This window comes from Pholcus phalangioides, unplaced genomic scaffold (genome assembly GCF_987345545.1).
Source record: "Pholcus phalangioides strain wild (caught in Gottingen) unplaced genomic scaffold, Ppha-v1.0 ptg000015l_1, whole genome shotgun sequence".
Taxonomy (NCBI): domain Eukaryota; kingdom Metazoa; phylum Arthropoda; class Arachnida; order Araneae; family Pholcidae; genus Pholcus; species Pholcus phalangioides.
This window is the reverse complement of record NW_028301608.1, coordinates 68,888,275-68,906,086: the sequence shown is the minus strand read 5'-3', so window position 1 is coordinate 68,906,086 and position 17,812 is coordinate 68,888,275. Positions and strand designations below refer to the sequence as shown.

Sequence of the window (17,812 nt, the reverse complement as noted above, 5' to 3'; positions counted from 1 at the left end):
ATCTCAGATTTTTACTCCAGAAGCTCTATAGGGAAAGATTTCAGATTCGCATATATGTTAATGTTACATTTGTATGTCATTTAGAAGTTTTTCCTAATACTAATTTATTCTGCCTTCTGAAACACAGCCATATTATATACCATGTGTTAGAATTTAAACAATGCATTAATCAGCTGTCTTGTTTTTCACAGGTTCAAATCCACCAAAAGCATATCACTGTATATTGAAAACTTCGTATATTAATTTCTTTCGAAAATGACTTTTTGACAGTTTTTGATTGAGAACATCATACCTCATCTATTACAGTTTATGATAAAAAAAACTGGCAACAATCTACTCGCTATATAGAAAAAACAAACACCTTTTGTGTGTTATTCAATGGGACATCCCATTGTGATGAGCAAGAAAAAGCTCTTCCTGTAAAGTTGGGAATTTTTTTACGTATGAGGTTTCATTATAAGGTGACAATGAGCTATTTCAATATTTTCCTGTTTCGACAAAGCAGTGCTATTATATGAATTGTTTTAAAAAATAGAAATAGTGTTGGAATACAATGTTCAATTTGTCTCAAACGGAAAAAGGCATTCTGTCAAATGGGCATCATTTATGCCATCCCTTCTTGGTTATAACAGTACAATACTCTGTAACAATGAACAATGGGTTGCAAGCAATCTCTACGCACTCCATTCAAATATATCATTATTAAAAATGTAACACAAGTCCAATATAATTTTGCATTACACATACTAATTACCAAACTTATTTCATAGTGATAAATACTTAATTTTATATTCTGGGGGAAATTACCAAACTCATTAACAGTATCAACAGTGATTTTTTAATTCTTCAAAATTGGTTTATTGATAACCTTGAGATGTTTCTAAAACTAAATTTAACAACTTTTCATTAACAAATATTCAGCCAACCAGTTTTAATCCACCTTTCCATAATCAACTCTACTCCTGCATCAACTCATGTGCATGCCAACCTCTTGATAAAATTTCTACTATAAAATATCTTGGTGTATATATTGATCAAACTATAAAATTTCATTCTCACTTAGAAAATCTTCAAACAAAGCTCAGTGTTTTCGTTTGCAAATTTTACCATTTAAAACAATTTGTAAATCAATCCTTCCTAATCAAATATTACTACTCGATAGTTTATCACTTTGGGGAAAGTGGCTACAGTACTAACATTGCTCCTTTAATTTCCTTACAGAAAAAAAAATTGTCAGGCTGATTATTACTCCTTCAAAAGAACTCAGTTGCTTACCAATACTACCACTTCATTATATTTACTTTTACAGATCTTAATTATTAAAAAATCAGTTCTCACAAACTTTAAACTCCTCACATACTTCTGACCACAATATAATTTCACTTACGCATTACCTGCAATCTATGAAACAACAGTTAAAAGACATTTCATTTATCTTACTCCGAAATTTTACAATATTTTGCCGAAACAAATTTTATAAATATCCCAACATACTCATCCTTCAAAGGAAAAACTCAAAACTCACTTGCTTCAAATCAGATATTCAAAAATATTTTTAATTTCAACCTCATAACCTGCATCTCTGTATGACTCAGCTGATATACTGTATTTTTACTTTTTCTTTGCTTATTCCAATTTCTAAGTCATGAATCTTCATTACACATAACAAAACAAACAAATTGGAAAAAGATTTTGTTCAACCTGCTCCCTACCTATATACGGTATGTTTTCTTTTCCTCGCTGTTGATTGTCTGAATTGTTTTATACACACTGGTGAAATAAATTAAGAATTTTCATGAAATTCGATAAAATATGCAAAGAACTGAACTGAATGTAAAACTACTGCTTCTAGACAAAAATGCAAATCTTGTACGTCAAATACGTAAGCATACACGTGTGTGTAGGCAGAGCCAGTAGAGAAACAGGCTTTATAAGCACCCGTACACCCGTAAGTTAAGACGCATTTCGTTCACTAGCACACCTCGGCGAATTTCTTGGTGTTATTTTGCAGCAATCGGTTAATTTCAAATTGTAACAGTAAAAATGAGTAACCACCAATGTTTAGATGATGGAATGAGGTGGCGAATTGTGGGGAGGCTAGAAGCAGACCAATCTCAGATTTGTAGAGAGTGTTCAATTTAACGCCCAGCGTCTTGTGTAACTTATGGAAACAGTTCCAGGATACTGGATCCATCAAGAGAAAGCCTGGGCAAAGTCGTCCAAGAGCCACGACGGCCAGAGAAGATTGCCATTTGTCTATTATAGCGAGGCGTAACAGGAGTGCTACAGCTTCTCAGCTCTCGTGACTTGTATGCAGCGACAGGAACCCATGTATCAAGGGTGACTGTTTCCAAAAGACTTCATGAGAGAGGGTTGTTTGCAAGAAGACCTGCTGTTTGCGTCCCGCTCACTTCTACGGACAGGAGAATCCGTTTATCATGGTGCAGAGAGCATAGAGATTGGAGTATGGATCAATGATGGGCGACCGTTCTCTTCACTGATGAGTCCCAGTTCAGCCTAAGCACAGATTCTCGCCGTACGTTCATATGGAGAGAACCAGGGACCTGCTACCTACCCTCCAATGTCCGCGAAATCGACCATTATGGTGGAGGAGGTTTAATGGTCTGGGCAGGTATCATGTTGGATGACCGCACACCTCTCCATGACTTTGAAAGAGGCACTGTGACTGGTGTGAGGTATAGGGATGAGGTCTTGGAGCCCTATGTTTGCCTTTTCAGGGGTGCAGTTGGCCCTGAGTTCATTTTAATGGACGATAACGCGAGGCCACATAGAGCTCTTCTGCTCGACGATTTTCTAGAGAGTGAGGATATTCGCCAGATGGATTGGCCAGCCAGATCTCCAGACCTTAACCCTATAGAGCATGTCTGGGATGCTCTGGGGAGGGCAATTGCAACTCGCAACCCCCCCTCCAGGAACCATCCAGGGAATGAAAACAGCATTGCCGAATGAGTGGGACCAATTGCCACAGGAAATGATAAACTGCCTTATTTCAAGTATGAAATCACGCTGCGAGACCTGTATATCTGTAAGAGGGGACCATACCCCCCCCCCATTAACCCATTTTTTTGTTTATTCTGCAACCGCTGTTTCATACCTTCCAACTCCAATGAATGTTACGCACGATCATGCGTGTGTATATTACAATTATTGAATGGTTATTTGTTTTGTATTCTATCAATGTATGTACATATCAAATTTAATTAAAATCGGTACAGTAGTTCTAGGGATAATCGACCAAGTCTGCAAATTCTCTTAATTTCTTACACCAGTGTACTTATTGGAGCACCCCTTCCTCCACAGCTACCTATTTTTTTTTTCAATTATATTTTTATTTCATTTTGTGTTTTGTTATTTTATCTTCCCTTTTTGTTTTATTTTTCTTTGTGTATTCATTTATCAATTTTTTTTCAATTAATTTTTTTTCTCATCAACATTTGATTTACTTGTAATAAGTATTTTATTTATTTATATATATATATATATATAACTTTCATTTAATTTAATTATTTTATATTTAATTTAATTTTATTTTACTTTATAAACTTACTGCAACTTATTTTAACACATTGTAATTTTTTTGTAACAAGGGACCATTCAAGTATTACATAAGCAGATTTTCAGCTATTTTTGACCCCCCTCCCCCTTGTCAGCAAAACACTGATCCCCGTCAGCATCTTAGAATATTTCATATCTTCAAAAAAGGGTGGTTGATGACGTGACGTAAGCAACCTTTAAACCCTTCTCTCCCCCCCCCCCGTCATCAAAAGTAGGCAAATCTGAAACCCCTCCCCTTGATGCTGACGTAATACTTGAATGACCCCCAACCAGTATGGTATCTTGGATCTCCTTAGTTGTCTTTCTTGGTTATTTGTATTTCATACTGTATAAAAATAGACTTAAAAAAATAAATGCTTCTCATCTGTGGCGCTCTTAGTCACTTGCCATGACTTCATTTTTATTTTTTACCTGTGATCTTTGAATATCACAGGGTTGCAAGGAGCCCATATGGCCCTGGGATGAGAGCCACCGTTCTATTTGACACTCGAATACATGTTTCATTTTAACCAAACAATCCAAGTATTTTGGATTGTGCGAGTTCAACTTTAAATGGGGTTTGACTGTATATAGTTTATGCCTTGATAAAAAGAAAATTATGGTAAAATGTATATTTCACATGACAACTAACTGAAGACAACAACTTCATAACGTGCATGTGAATTTCTTAACAAAAAATATTTCATTTGTTGGGATTAAAATCTCAAAAATAGAGAACTGCAAAAGAAATAAGAGAAAAACTTTCATGAAAAAATAAATAGTTAGTGCTTTTCCGCTATAGATTTTTTCTCAACATTTAAATTTTAGCCCCAGAAAACAGATTTTCATTCCGAGAATGTAGCAGCTATTTCAAACTTGTGATAATTCAATATGGATAGCAGGATACTCCACACACATTAGAACCACTATTAGAACAAACATCTTCAAATAGTAAATACTGACCGAATCTTCCCATGCAGGTTGCTCCCATAAGAGAGGAGAATCGTTTTCAAACTAAAGCAGCAACAGCAGCAAGGTAAGCAGAGTATAGAGAGAAAAAAATAGATGTATATATATGTGACATATATGCATCATTTAGAAGCAAGGAAAGGACAGGTTATTCAGCTGACTAAATACATGAATAATAATGAAAAAGAAAAAAAAGTAACAATAAGTGTGTTAGAACAATGTATTTATGCAATAAATATCTTGGGAGACACAGAAAAATAAATAGGTGCAGGTGAAAATTTTTTGATCGAAACTGAAAGTGTATGGTTAATATACTGCTTAAAGAATGCCTGGTGTTGCTTGAAAATTTGAAAATGAATCAATCTGCATCAAGCATAAAACATATTTGTCAATACAAAAGCATGAGAAATTTAGAGATAGCAACAATGAATTACATGAAGCATATTAAATAAAAAAATGCTGTAAAACTAGTTATTTGAAATTTATGCTACACTAAAAGACTTGTTATTGTGCATTAAAAGTAAAATTATTTACAATTTGTCAATAAATAAAATGTTCATGAAGCGATTCCTTTAATGATATTCATTCTTTTTCTATAACATTTGCTTATATTTTTAAAGACTAACGTACAAGAGTCTTGATAATCCAAGGTGAACAGACAGAGGCTACTTCGAATTGCTGAAAACTCACCTCAAATTATCCAAAAAATAGAAAACTTTCAGGGGGGAGGGGGGAAACCTATATTTATTTTATGAAAAATATGACTCGTATAGTATGTGGTAAAAATGAGAATACTAAGTCTATCCCTGAGCTATCGGGCTGATTATTAATCTCATCTGATGGAAATATTCTAACCCTTTTTCTTTGGACCTACATATTTGTACTTACTCTTTTCTTTTAAGTTCTTGATTCACTGCCTCAGTCCACTGATGTAATTAGGGTTGACAGGGGCTCCAGCCCTAGGGACCTGACATGAATTTTTTTTTACACTATAAATTTACTATACAAATACAAAGGCCATGACAGACAAAATGCTCATTAAGGTGGCTGAAAAAAAGATGCCCATAAAAAATATGGATGCCGAGTATATATCTAAAGTATATCAAAAATACAGCAACCCAATGAGAGCAATAGAAAACCAATTATAATAAATATACCACCCATTAAAAAATTATGGTTGCCTCATCTAAGTGCATATAGCTTCTTGAATTATCCTAATATATGTTTATCGTATTTCTTTATAAACGTGTCAATTATGTTAAAATTCACGACCCCAGAGGTCATCTATTCCATTTATTCACACGCCTATTAGAGAAAAACTTGCAACACCACAACCTAGAATTATCCTAGGGCATATCGATGGTTGCATAGAAGTCCAATTCAAGAAAGACATTTTATCTCACAGGAAGGGATGGACTTTATTGACAACATGTCAAGACAGGACAAGAAACAAACTGAGCGATAACTCGAATAATCACTGATGTTGTACGCACTCAAAGCGTCATCAAATCACTGCTCTGAAAGGTGTGGCTTTCTCTTCCCGCATGTGTCTGCGATGATGCTACAGACTATCCCCCAAGTGAGCAAGCAAACACTAATGTAGGAAATACAAGACAGATTCATACTGATACAAAAATTTAACAATGAAATAATAAGTACATGTACATATGCATACAAATATGTGCAACAGGTTGGAATTTAATATTTTGCCAAGTAAAATGAATGAATAATATGAATGTATACGATGTAAACACATTTGCAAGGATGTGAGAAATTGACATAAATACATATGCAAGGATCTGTACAATAATCTAAACCAGCGGTTCACAACAGGGGCTCCACGACCACTCGAGAAAAAAAAAGTAGAATAAAAAATATATATATATCTTTAAACAGTAAAAATAAATCTGTAACTGATGAATAATTAAAAAGGCCTACGGGGCTCCGCCACAGATTTTTTTTACTTAAAAGGGCTCCGTGGGCCAAAAAAAGGTTAAGATCTGATCTAAACACATATGCGAAGATGTAAAGAGAAAATGCAAGAATATGAATAAGTGTAAAGACATAACTCAAGAATGTAATTGAGTAAAGATATATGCAATCAAAAATAAGGAACAAATCACTCTGGAAAATGGACTCTTCCTCCATAACGAGTTGTTATTGTGGTTGACACAGGAATATGGATGAGGTGCATGTTCAGTAGTAGTAGGTAGCGCAAGCAAAACGAGATGACTTTTTATTTCTATGAACCTTTATTAACGGATGTAACAAATCAGCAGCTTTTGGAATGAAATGTTGATAAAAATTATACATACTGAGAAATCTTCGAAGTTGTGTGAAGGTCGTTGGTTGTGGATAATCCAGGATGTATCCACAACCAATGATTGTTCGGTGCATACACCGAACTCGATCTGTTAGAGGCTTGATGCCGCTTGCTGACAGCCGGAAGTTGGCCTTTTTACAGAAGTTGCACTGGGAAACGTTGATGCAGAGTCCATATTCTTGAAATGTCTTAAGATGTACACATTCATCAGAATCTTTTGATGCAATCAGGATGTCATCAACGAAGATGAAAACTCAAAGGAAGATCTCCGGTCACCTCAACAATCCAAATTGCATCCTGGTGCTTTGAAACAATCCGAACGGTGTGAATAAAGCAGTTTTAAGGATTAATTGGGATCTGATGGCAAGATTTTACGAGATCAGCATAGCTGAAAATTTTTGTACCATGCAGTTCAGCATTAAAATTGGCTATTCATGGAATAGGGTATTTATCTTTTAATGTTTGTGCATTTAAAGCACGATAATCCCCTACAAGTCTCCATTCCAAGGTGTCCTTTTTTTGGAACCATGTGAAGTGTTGAGGCATAATTACTCCTTGAAGGTCTCAAATACCCCCGTTGCAGCTAGGTGTATTAAATTTGCTCCACGGGTAGATACCCATTTCCCCCGGGCTGGGTTTTTTGAAGGAAAATTGTTTGTTATCAAAGAAAATGTGTTGCTTTCAGGTTAAAATTTTATTTTAAGGTTAGTTTATGTATTCCAAAAATTGCTGCATATGGCAGTGTTTAGAATATGTATATTTTAAATTATTGTTAAGATTTTTTTTGGGAACAAAAATGTGATAATTTCTTAGAATTACAAAAAAAAAGTGTTTGTGATTCCAACTTTTTTATGTAAGCATTTAGGTACGAGATTCACATATTAAATTCTTACAAGAAACCGCAAACAAAATGTGGCCATGAACTTAGATATGTAATATATGTATTACACCTAATATATGATAAACATATCCAAAAAAATTATTGCTTATTTATATAATACACAATTTTTCACACACACATCCTTGTATAAATAAATTGAAGCCTCTGTGATGTAAACCAATGTATGTAAACTGAATTTTCATTAAAAAAATATTTACATGTTTTGCATTACATTTTTATAAGTTTTATACAGGTACATCAGACTTTCATAACTGAAATATCAAGAGACAAATGAAATTAGCTTATAATGAAAAGAAAATAACTTTGTGGAATTCTTGAATTGAACATTGGTAACAAACATTTTCAAGTGAAACAGAACAAAAAGTATAGTTTTCTATGAAAATAAGACCTAACCAGAAAATAAGCCTTAGCTCATAATATAAGCCCGACCCCAAAAATTGGCCTGTTAAAATCGCCAGCCAGATGAAGGCATTCTGCAGGTCTGTTGCTATACATAACAGGTCTTGTATAAAGTGATAGTAATATACAATAATATTATTGACATTTGTATTTAATGATAATTCAAGTTATTCTGCAGTTTTAGGTGCCCAAAAATGACTAATTTGGACAAGTGGAAACACCTCCAGAGATGAATCTTCAGAATGACTGCTATCTCCTCTTAACCAGATCATTTTTTAATTACTTGTTCTATTAAAAATATTTCAGAATTTAATGAAGCAGGGATATTCTTCAACAGTGAGGAATTCAAGGAAAAGAGAAGTATGTGACGCTTCTAAAAATTTGGGTTGGACTAAAAAAACTATGGTTCTGGTTACATAGCTAAAGGTTTTATTTTTGATGGATCAGAACACTTTTGAATATATTTTCTGCGGGGTTTGAAAAATGTGGAGAAAAAAAATTCAGGCACCATTCTGATTTCTCAGAATTTTCATTATCCAAATTCATTTTACCACAAACAATTTTCTTTATGCGGTACTTCATACAACTCGAGGTACAGATACAATTATGCAGCAGTGGGTGTGTTTGTGTGTGAACAATTATTCCCCTTACAGAGAGAAACTATGTCACTCTTCATTGTTCATATAAAGTACAAAAGCTCGGATAACCAAGCAGAGATGTAGTTCGGAAAGAAAATTCACATTCCTCTGTGAATAATCGAATCCCAAATCTTTCACTGTCGGGGAGAGTGTTCTAACCATTGAACTACACAGGACAGACATTTTCCTTACTTAGAGCATATGTATGAATGGGACTGTGCATGGACAGCTAATAGCTTTTACAATGTTAGCCCCCAGTATGAAAGCCTGGTTATCCAGGATTTCGTACTTCATAATTATTCCCTTGTTGTATAGTCAATTTTATTAATAAAATACATAACTTAATGCAACCAAAAATGTATATTTAGACAATGTAAGATGCACACATAAAGGATGTACATACATGTTTAAATTAGATATTTTGAGGTTATGGAAGTAGGAAATTCAATTTTCCCCATTTTGCCAAAAAAACCCCGGGTTTTCTACAACCCTGGTTGCAGCATATCATGAAATCCTGATTTTGCTATTTTTAATCTGTCTGGAGCTAACCTACAAGGTTTCGCTACTACAGGAGGTCCTTTTGTGGATATATGATAGATAGCGCTGTGTTTTACTGGTGCAGTTGGATTCTGAAGTTTAATGAGCTCTGGGAATTCAGAAATCAGCTTGTGAGGCATTGACATATATGGGATGTAAAATGGCCAAGAAAAATTTCATCTGAAGCTGAAATCCATGGAAAGACTTTGTTGGCTGTATACCTCGATGGACAATGAAGTTGCAGTTGTGAAAGCTTGAACAGGTCGTTGCTTGCACTGAGAAAGGCTTGCTGGCAAGATCGAAACATTACTGAAAGATATGTTAGTTTTAATATCCTTCACAAACAGGCGACGTGATGTAAGTGGCAAAGAGCAAGTCACCTCTACTCTTTACTGAGTTTGTTTCCTGAAAATTTACAAGGAGCAACACATTTATTGACATCTGTGCTTGTGTGTGAATTGTTGATGATACCAACATTCAGAGATTTTTCAATCTGCTACGTTGTCAGTATCGAATTTGGGATGGGCTATGGCTTCGCCCGCGGGAAATTTCATCTATCCTCCGATGAAGTTTTTCCATTTCCGACAACAAACATTCCTCTCTCAATGGCAGATGTAACAAATTCTGCATTTGTCGCAGTTAGGTTCACAAGACTGAGGAACTCTTCTCTGAGCAGACTTCCAGCTATCTTGTAACGCATTATTAAACCCAACTGTGTTCTTTGTGCTTCGTCAGTTGCCTCATCAGCTATCAATGTAAAGGAAGTGGCTACTTGCAAAGCCGTCAAAGTTTTCCTCTCTAAATACAAAGATATTGCCTCTGTAAGATTGTCTACTGACACATTTGATAGATAGGTGGCATTCTTGCCGCATGCAGCAAGATAGCATTCTATTTCTTTGTCACCAAGATCCTCACCAATGAACTTAACTACAGAAGAAAAATTATCGGAGACTGCCCATTTTTTTTTTATCATGAAGTACAAAATCTTTATATATTTTGTTAAAACCTTCACATTTTTTTCCTTAGTCTTCTGCACAGCAATTTCAGTTTTTTCTGTAAACAAATACAAGGGGTTTTTGGATGCAGTTTTTGATGCACTCACAGCTTGTTTGTGTTTCTGGCTATATATATGCTTGTTGACACATCGTGTTGGGTGATCACCAAATTGCACACCTTGGTCAATCCAGGGTCCCTTATCAAAAAATGTAGAACATATTTTGCAAAGAAAGCCAGATGCAGAAATACTGTAACATAGCCAACTGTGACGCTTCTCAAAACGTGCGATGTTCAACAAATTCGGTACTTTTGGACCCATTTTTCTAGCTTCTGTAGATGAAATTTTCTTAAAATCCGGCTCTACCGACGAATTCGTAGCATCTTTCAGCGCTTCCGATAAATCAGCAATGTCTTCCACCACTTTCGACGAATCGGTAATGTCTTTCGAAGAAACGGAATTGTCTTCCGCCACTTCCGATAAATCGGTCATCTCTTCCGCCGCTTCCGACGAATCGGCAATGTCTTTCGATGAATCCGAAATGTCTTTCAGCGCTTCTCATAAATCGGTAATGTCTTTAGGCGCCTCCGATAAATCGGTAATGTATCGCGCCGTTTCCAAGGTTTCGACAGCGTGGTTCGAAACCGATGAAGGAAGCAATGTTTCAGTAATTTTTTCCGGGTTAGCACAATTGGAATTATCTGTATCTGACGTCTTTTTGGTGACGTTTTCAGATCCTCGTTTAAAAAACTATGTTATGGAGCTGCATCCCCCGAACGTCAGTTGGCCGTATTTTTTTAATGTAGTAATCACTATTCCTTGAATTTCCACCTGTTGGTGGTCGACCACGTTTCATATTAAATTTTCAAAAATGAAAGCGCAATACAGGAAAAAAAAACGTGCACAAAAAATCCAATTCTACAATAAGCATCAACTACGCCGATTTTACGACTAACAAGAGGTTGTGATTCAAAGACCATTTGAGGAGAAGTGCGGGGCTAAAGCGTTTGTATAATGGCATAGGTTGTGCGATAAAATATCGGACGCGGTCAATCCGTGGTCAACCAGCGGGATGTCCTAACAAGAAGCCTAGAAACAAGGAAAGCCCTCTCAAGGTCACGCTCTTTCTCCGATCGCCTTTTCAAGGTCATGTTTTCCGGTATCCAACCAACAACTTCTATAGATAAGATTACTCATCTATGGGGGAGGGGGTGGTGGTGTTGGGCCAAAAATGCATGCTTAAAAAAAAAGATCAATGGCTTTCTATTATGACTAGGGTCATAACTGATAAGAATTTTGTCGCACAGCAGTCGCAAAAGTTCGTTTTTTACGACGTAATTTTAATGAAGGGTTCGTTTTCTGGAATTTTGTGATGGATCCGTTTATTATCCTCCAAATTTTGTGAAACATCCTTTTTTTTAGCCCCGGAATTTTGTGAAGGCTGGACAGACCCCTGCGGTTGCATGGAGGTTCAATTCAAGACAGACACATTTTATCTCACACGAAGGGACAGACTTTATTTACACAACATATCAGACAGGACAAGAAACAAAATGAGTGATAACTTGAATAATCACTTGACCACTTTGGGGCAATGCAGCTTTCTCTTCCCGCATGTGTCAGCAGCGATGCCACAGTCCTTTACCAATCTATACTACTTAACCATACATGCACCTCGCACACTACCAATCGATACTAGTGATTTTTGTCAGGGATGTTGATTGATGGTGTATTAATGATTCATTGTACGTCCTATCCATCCCATTGAAAATTTTAACACTTCAATCATATCCTCTCTGACACTTGCCCTCTTCCAATATAGACATTTTCAAAAAAATCAAGTCTCTCTTCATAGCTTAAGCCCCCATGTGCGCCATCAAGAGCATGTGAAGCTTGAGCTATAGAGGGACCTGTGAAAAATTTTAGCCTGGGGGTGGGGGGGGGGGTGCAACAAAGAACCTACCCTACAGTTCAAGACACCTTCAGTCTCTGGTTAGGAAGCCCTCTTCAAATTAAAATTACTGGCATTCGTAGGAAAAAATGAAACAAAACGTGTTCTTGAAGGTGAGGTTTTAGGAAAAAATTGAGAAATTCCATCACCTCAGATTATCCGGAACCACAAACTTTTGAAACTCAAATTGTCAAGACTACAGTATAGCCCTGATAAAATGTAACTATGTGACCTGTGTCTTAAAATGATTGTAATTTTACAGAAGAGGAAGCAGTATTTTGATGTAGTAAAATCAGTTTGATTTGGTTAAGTTATTTAAAAAATATATTTCAGATACATGATCAGCTTACCAATATTCCAATGAAACATTCAAAAAATTCTATAACAGAGAATTAATTACTTTCAATTGATTCATGACCTCTGCTTCTTCTTCAACAGCTTTACGAACACTATCATCCACCTTGATGCCATTCACTTCTTGAGGCATGGAAGCATTCTCATCGGCACTGCCAAAAGCATTACTAGTGTGTGATAATGCAGACATAGCATTTTTCAAATTTGTAGCTCTAAATTCATTTTTTTAAACAATGAAATCCATTTTGTCGCAAGATGATTGAGTAGCAGGCACATGCAAATATTTTTGAGAGAAAAAAACAAAAGGTTAAAAACCAAGACATGCAAAATTAGAAACCAAAATAAAAATAAAATAAATCGGAATAAATTAATGGATCAATTTACATTGGTCCAGCCTAGCAATGACCAAAATAATGATTTTAAACATGCAAAGTATGATTGCTTTTAAAAAAAATTAAAGAATTTCTAACATTTTATGAAACAAAATGAAACAAATGGGCAAAGTGTAAATGATGCATTTTATAATTAAATTGTGTAACTATAAAACATATGGAAATGAAATGTTTGCTGCAATCCTGGAATAAAAGCTGCAACATCAAACAGAAGTTACAAATAAGACATTTGTATTGCTTGTTATATCATCTTTGCCACTTACCACACTTACTTGACATCTCATAAGTATGTATTTATTAGAGGTTATGTCTACATGAAAGGAAAATTTTACAGAAGAGCGGTTTTAAGATTTTTAGTATGCAGGGATGCTAGTGCCTTCATCAATTTCGGAGCAGCAAACTTACATTTTTGGAGCAGAAATTTTGGAAATGGAGCAGGATCAAAAACGAACTATATCTGCAATACACTAATTTTTCCGTGAAACGCCACAAGTTTTGCCAAAAATGGTCGGAACAGATAATTCTAAATAAATTTTCTTCACAAATTAAAGACCATTCAAATTTTTTCTGAAATGTCTTGTTTGTCACTGCTAAAGCATGCATTACTGAAATGACGAATAAAATTTAGACAAATTATACACCATGTATACTTGAACACTGAAATCTTATTCATCCTGCTATAGCAAAAAGTGCAGATTATAATAAGGGTTTCCGTGAAAAAAGTTAGGGCTGCTTTCAAGGTTAAAGTTCAAATATGTCTGCCCAATATCTATATATTCTCTGAACTGTTGTCACTAGTTGAAATTCTTTGTATTGTAGTGCACCCCATTCATCGCATAGAGTTAATCGTTCTGTTGGTGATACAATATTAAGCAGCATCCCAGCAATAATTTCAATTGCAAGTAGAGAAAAATTCAATGCAAGGATGACGTCACTCTCCGCTACCATACGAAGGTTTTAAACAACTGGCTGTTGGGAGGATATATTTTTTTTTGGAAAGAGAAAATTCAACTGCCCCTGCGGGGAATCGAACCCACATCCTTTCACTTTCTGGGTGAACGCCTTAGCCCACTAGACTACAGAGGCAACGAATCTCTCAATCTTTCCTTGGAGCTCATGTACACTGAAAGGAGCCGTCCATGCACGGTCGGGACAAGCAAAGAAAGTTCTTTTTTGTTCATCTAGTCTAAATAGTTTTTTTTTGCCTCATCCGTATAATGTCTGCCCCAATGTAGGGTGGCTACATATTGGCATTGCTCTTTTCTGTTGCTACTCGCCCATCCATTCCTCCGGGGCAAAAAAGGTAAAAATCTGAGAGAGAGAAGAAAAAATATTAAATGCCAAAGCTTAGATTTAAGGGGGGGGGGGAGGGGGGAGATCGAAAAAAAAAGATTCTCTGGAGAGAAAAAATTTGACTTTCACTCAAATTTTGTGACTTCCGTGACTTTTTTCTCATTCTGTGATGGACATCCTGTTGATTTATAAAGTGAATATCTGTTACTTAATGAAACAGGACTTTGTTTTATATCTATGTAGTGTAATGAAAGTACCGCAAATTAATAGTGTTATCCCAGTATTGATGAAAATACGCATAGTGCCCTTTACCTCTGGCATACAGATAGTAATAAATTTAAAATCCAACGAAAATAATAATTGAGGAAACAATATACACTTTCGGAACAAATGGTGCAGTCCTGTGCAATGTCTAGCATGCATAAAACAAATTATTATTATTATTATTAACTTGTGATTTGAAAGCAACCCTCTAAGATGCACAAGTGAGCAGCTAAGTATAGCAAGTGTGTGTACTCAAAATCTCAAAATTTACAATTGGTGAATATGAAAATTACCTTGGCACACACAGAAAAATTAGGTCTGCACAGGTGATTTTGCGAGTTTAACATTTTTCATGTTCGGATAGGTTTTTTTTAACTTGAAGAAAAATCCTGGAAGCTTTAAGACACATTACTGAAGGAGTTATGAAATATGTATGTAAAGTTAACTATATGAAGGTTTTTAACAGCTGGCTAATGCAAAGATATATTAAAGGAAAGAAAATTAAACTGCCCTTGCAGGGAATCGAACCCACATCCTCTCACTTTCCGAGTTAGCACCCCAGATCACTAGACTACAAAGGCAACGAATATCTCAATCTTTCCTCAGAGCTCATGTGCGTTGAATGGGACTGTACATGGATGATTCCCCACAACGGCAGTTGAATTTTGTCTTTCCTAAATATATCTTCGCATCAGCCAGCTGTTAAAAACCTTCGTATGGATAGCGGAGAGTGACATCACCCTCGGATAAACAAAAGTTAACTTTGCGATTTTTAGTTAAAAACTTCAGTTTTGAAACTACAATGGAAAAATTTGTCAGGTACACTTGCATAAAGTGAATAGGTTTCAACAAATGAAAAATAAATTACAGCAGATACCTGACCATGACAGTTTATCTACATTCAGACATGCCAACATCAGCTTAAAGCTTGTCAGTAGTGATGAGTGTTCAGCTTTACCATGGGGGGAGGTAGCCCACTACGACAACATAATCATAGTACAATAAAAAATAATCACTCAAAAATTTGTTTATTTTTTCAATTTGAATTCAAAGTTCGTTAAATACAGCACCTAGTGGCACTAGAACCTAGAAGGCTCGGGTCAGGTGAGCTCCCACCCCCCTCCCAAAGCAACGTTCCAAGGTCGCAGAGTTCCTTAATAATTCATGAATATTCAATGCAATGTCAATCTGCATACACCCTTGTAGGCCGTATATAAGGATGTCTAGAAACCCTAGATCCACCTCCATCCCTGTTTTCTTTGAATCAGAGCTCTCACATCACCTATGATGAAACATTCTTTTTGACAAGTTCCCCGAGCTCGACCATGCACTATGCAAATGAAGCCGGGCCGGACCCGCCATGTGAAAAACCTGTTTTTAGCCTACAGCGTGGGGCAATTTTGACAGAAAACAAGTTTTTCCACATTTGGGCATCGAGTAGAGATGCAGCTTTACAGATTTCCATCTGCACAAAGACGAAACAGATCGGTTCCGAGTTTGTCTTCTCTCAAACAATCTCACATACGTATACGATTTCATCGTTACAGTAAAGATAGATGCAAATTTTATAAAAATAATAAAAACAAGTAGAACATCACAATAATCAAAAACCTGATTATTTAAACCAATTTCCATAGTCTTGAGAGTATCTCCTGTAGCTTCGTAGTTCATTGCGGCCATCCATAGAAACTAGGGACAATCCGCAGCAGGTGGCAACTCTGTACATTGTGAATTATTAGTCAGGCTCTGAAGATTTTAATTCTTTGTGATAAAACCTAAATATGCAGGGTGTCTATAATTAAAGTTGATAAGTTCTAAATTGTATACAGCCTTAACTATCAGTCGGGAAGTTTTAAAATATTAAGAATGCTCTAATGAAGGAAAAATATAAACTTTTCAAAGCCATTAAAATGACTGAAAATCTGAGCATAGCTTTTAATGCAGAATTAGTGTTCCTAAAAGTGTTTTACCAGCAAAGCACATTCTTGTAAACTCAATGCTACACTCTCTAGTCAAGAAATGAGAATGGAAATGGTTTCACTGGAGATGTTTTTATACCTTGCATAAAGCTTGAACAGTGTGGTTTCACTGGCATCAAATTTTTAAACTGATTTGCTGATTAGAAGATTTCATTGTCTCGATGGTACTCGAATCCATCAACTGTGTGGATAATCAAGAACCTACTTTATTCACAAAATTTCATTGCAAAGAAACAATTTGAATGACTAAGAAAAAAAAAAAAAGAGAATAAAATTCAAAAAGTTGTTTCAGGCACCATGGCAACCTCAGCACAAAGATGTGAGGTGGTGGGAAGGGTCAAAACTATCCATGTTACTTCATGAACATTCCTCTGGGGAATTTATAATGAATTTGTGCATGCCAGAGAGGCACTGTGTTTCTACTGGCCTCAACATGTACATGTCAGTCACATGTTTGAGAAGTGTTGCCATCTGTTTTTCATATTAACTTGGGCTGCTACACCTGATTCCAAGAGATAAATCCAAACAACAAGCTAAACTTATATTAAAGTGAAATGCTAGAGATGTGGTGTCAGTTTTGAAAGGTCAAAATTTAAAAATTCAACTTACAAAATTCTGAATTTAATAAATAAAAATAAAAGGTTTTGATAAGTTTCAGCTAGAATTAGTTTCATTATTGAATCAGGAAAAAATGTAATTTTAAAAAAAATTAGAATTCGAAAATACAAACAGGCAAAAATATGTTTGACAAAATTGTAAGATAATACCCACCCTAAAATAGTTTAATGGCTAAACGAAATATAATTCAAGCAAACAGGCTGAAATGCAAATCATATACTTGACACAATGGGTATTAGAACACATTCCAACAGAAAAAATTCCACGAACTTTGAAAACTTATTTTATATTTTAATACCGAGAAAAAAGTATCTCACGTAAAACAAGTAACAATGTATCACCATATAATAATATCAAGAAAATAATAAATATTAAATCCATATCTATATCAGATATTCTTTGAAGATTTATTCCAAAATCTTAGAAATAGTGTCTAGAAAAAAATAACAGACTAACCTTGTTGCTACAGCATTAGCTGATGTTGTTGATCCTTTCCTTCCTTCAAGAGTAGCCAAGTGCTGTTCTAAAGCTTCCAAGAGGCTACTAGGGGCCTTCATTCCCCAATGAATGAGAAACAAGAAAAAAAAATATTGTAGTATCAATTGAATTGTTTACAACTGTTTTAGTTTATTAGCTATATATTCC

At 35.5% G+C, this 17,812-nt stretch overlaps 1 protein-coding gene across 10 annotated transcripts in view; it reads right to left on the bottom strand.

The window, feature by feature from the left end:
- The window catches only part of LOC149076601 (uncharacterized), a 93,841-nt gene that overhangs the window by 28,152 nt on the left and 47,877 nt on the right, over positions 1-17,812 (bottom strand). For 4 of the 10 annotated variants that reach the window (XM_089244219.1, XM_089244223.1, XM_089244221.1 and 1 more), the window contains 2 exons: positions 17,624-17,718; positions 12,668-12,833 (listed from right to left, as the gene is read on the bottom strand). In XM_089244219.1, coding sequence (XP_089100345.1) covers positions 12,668-12,833; positions 17,624-17,718 — 261 coding nt within the window. Of the gene's footprint in view, positions 1-4,518; positions 4,570-12,667; positions 12,834-17,623; positions 17,719-17,812 lie in introns of all 10 variants that reach the window. The other 6 variants (XM_089244224.1, XM_089244222.1, XM_089244218.1 and 3 more) reach the window with 2 other exon arrangements.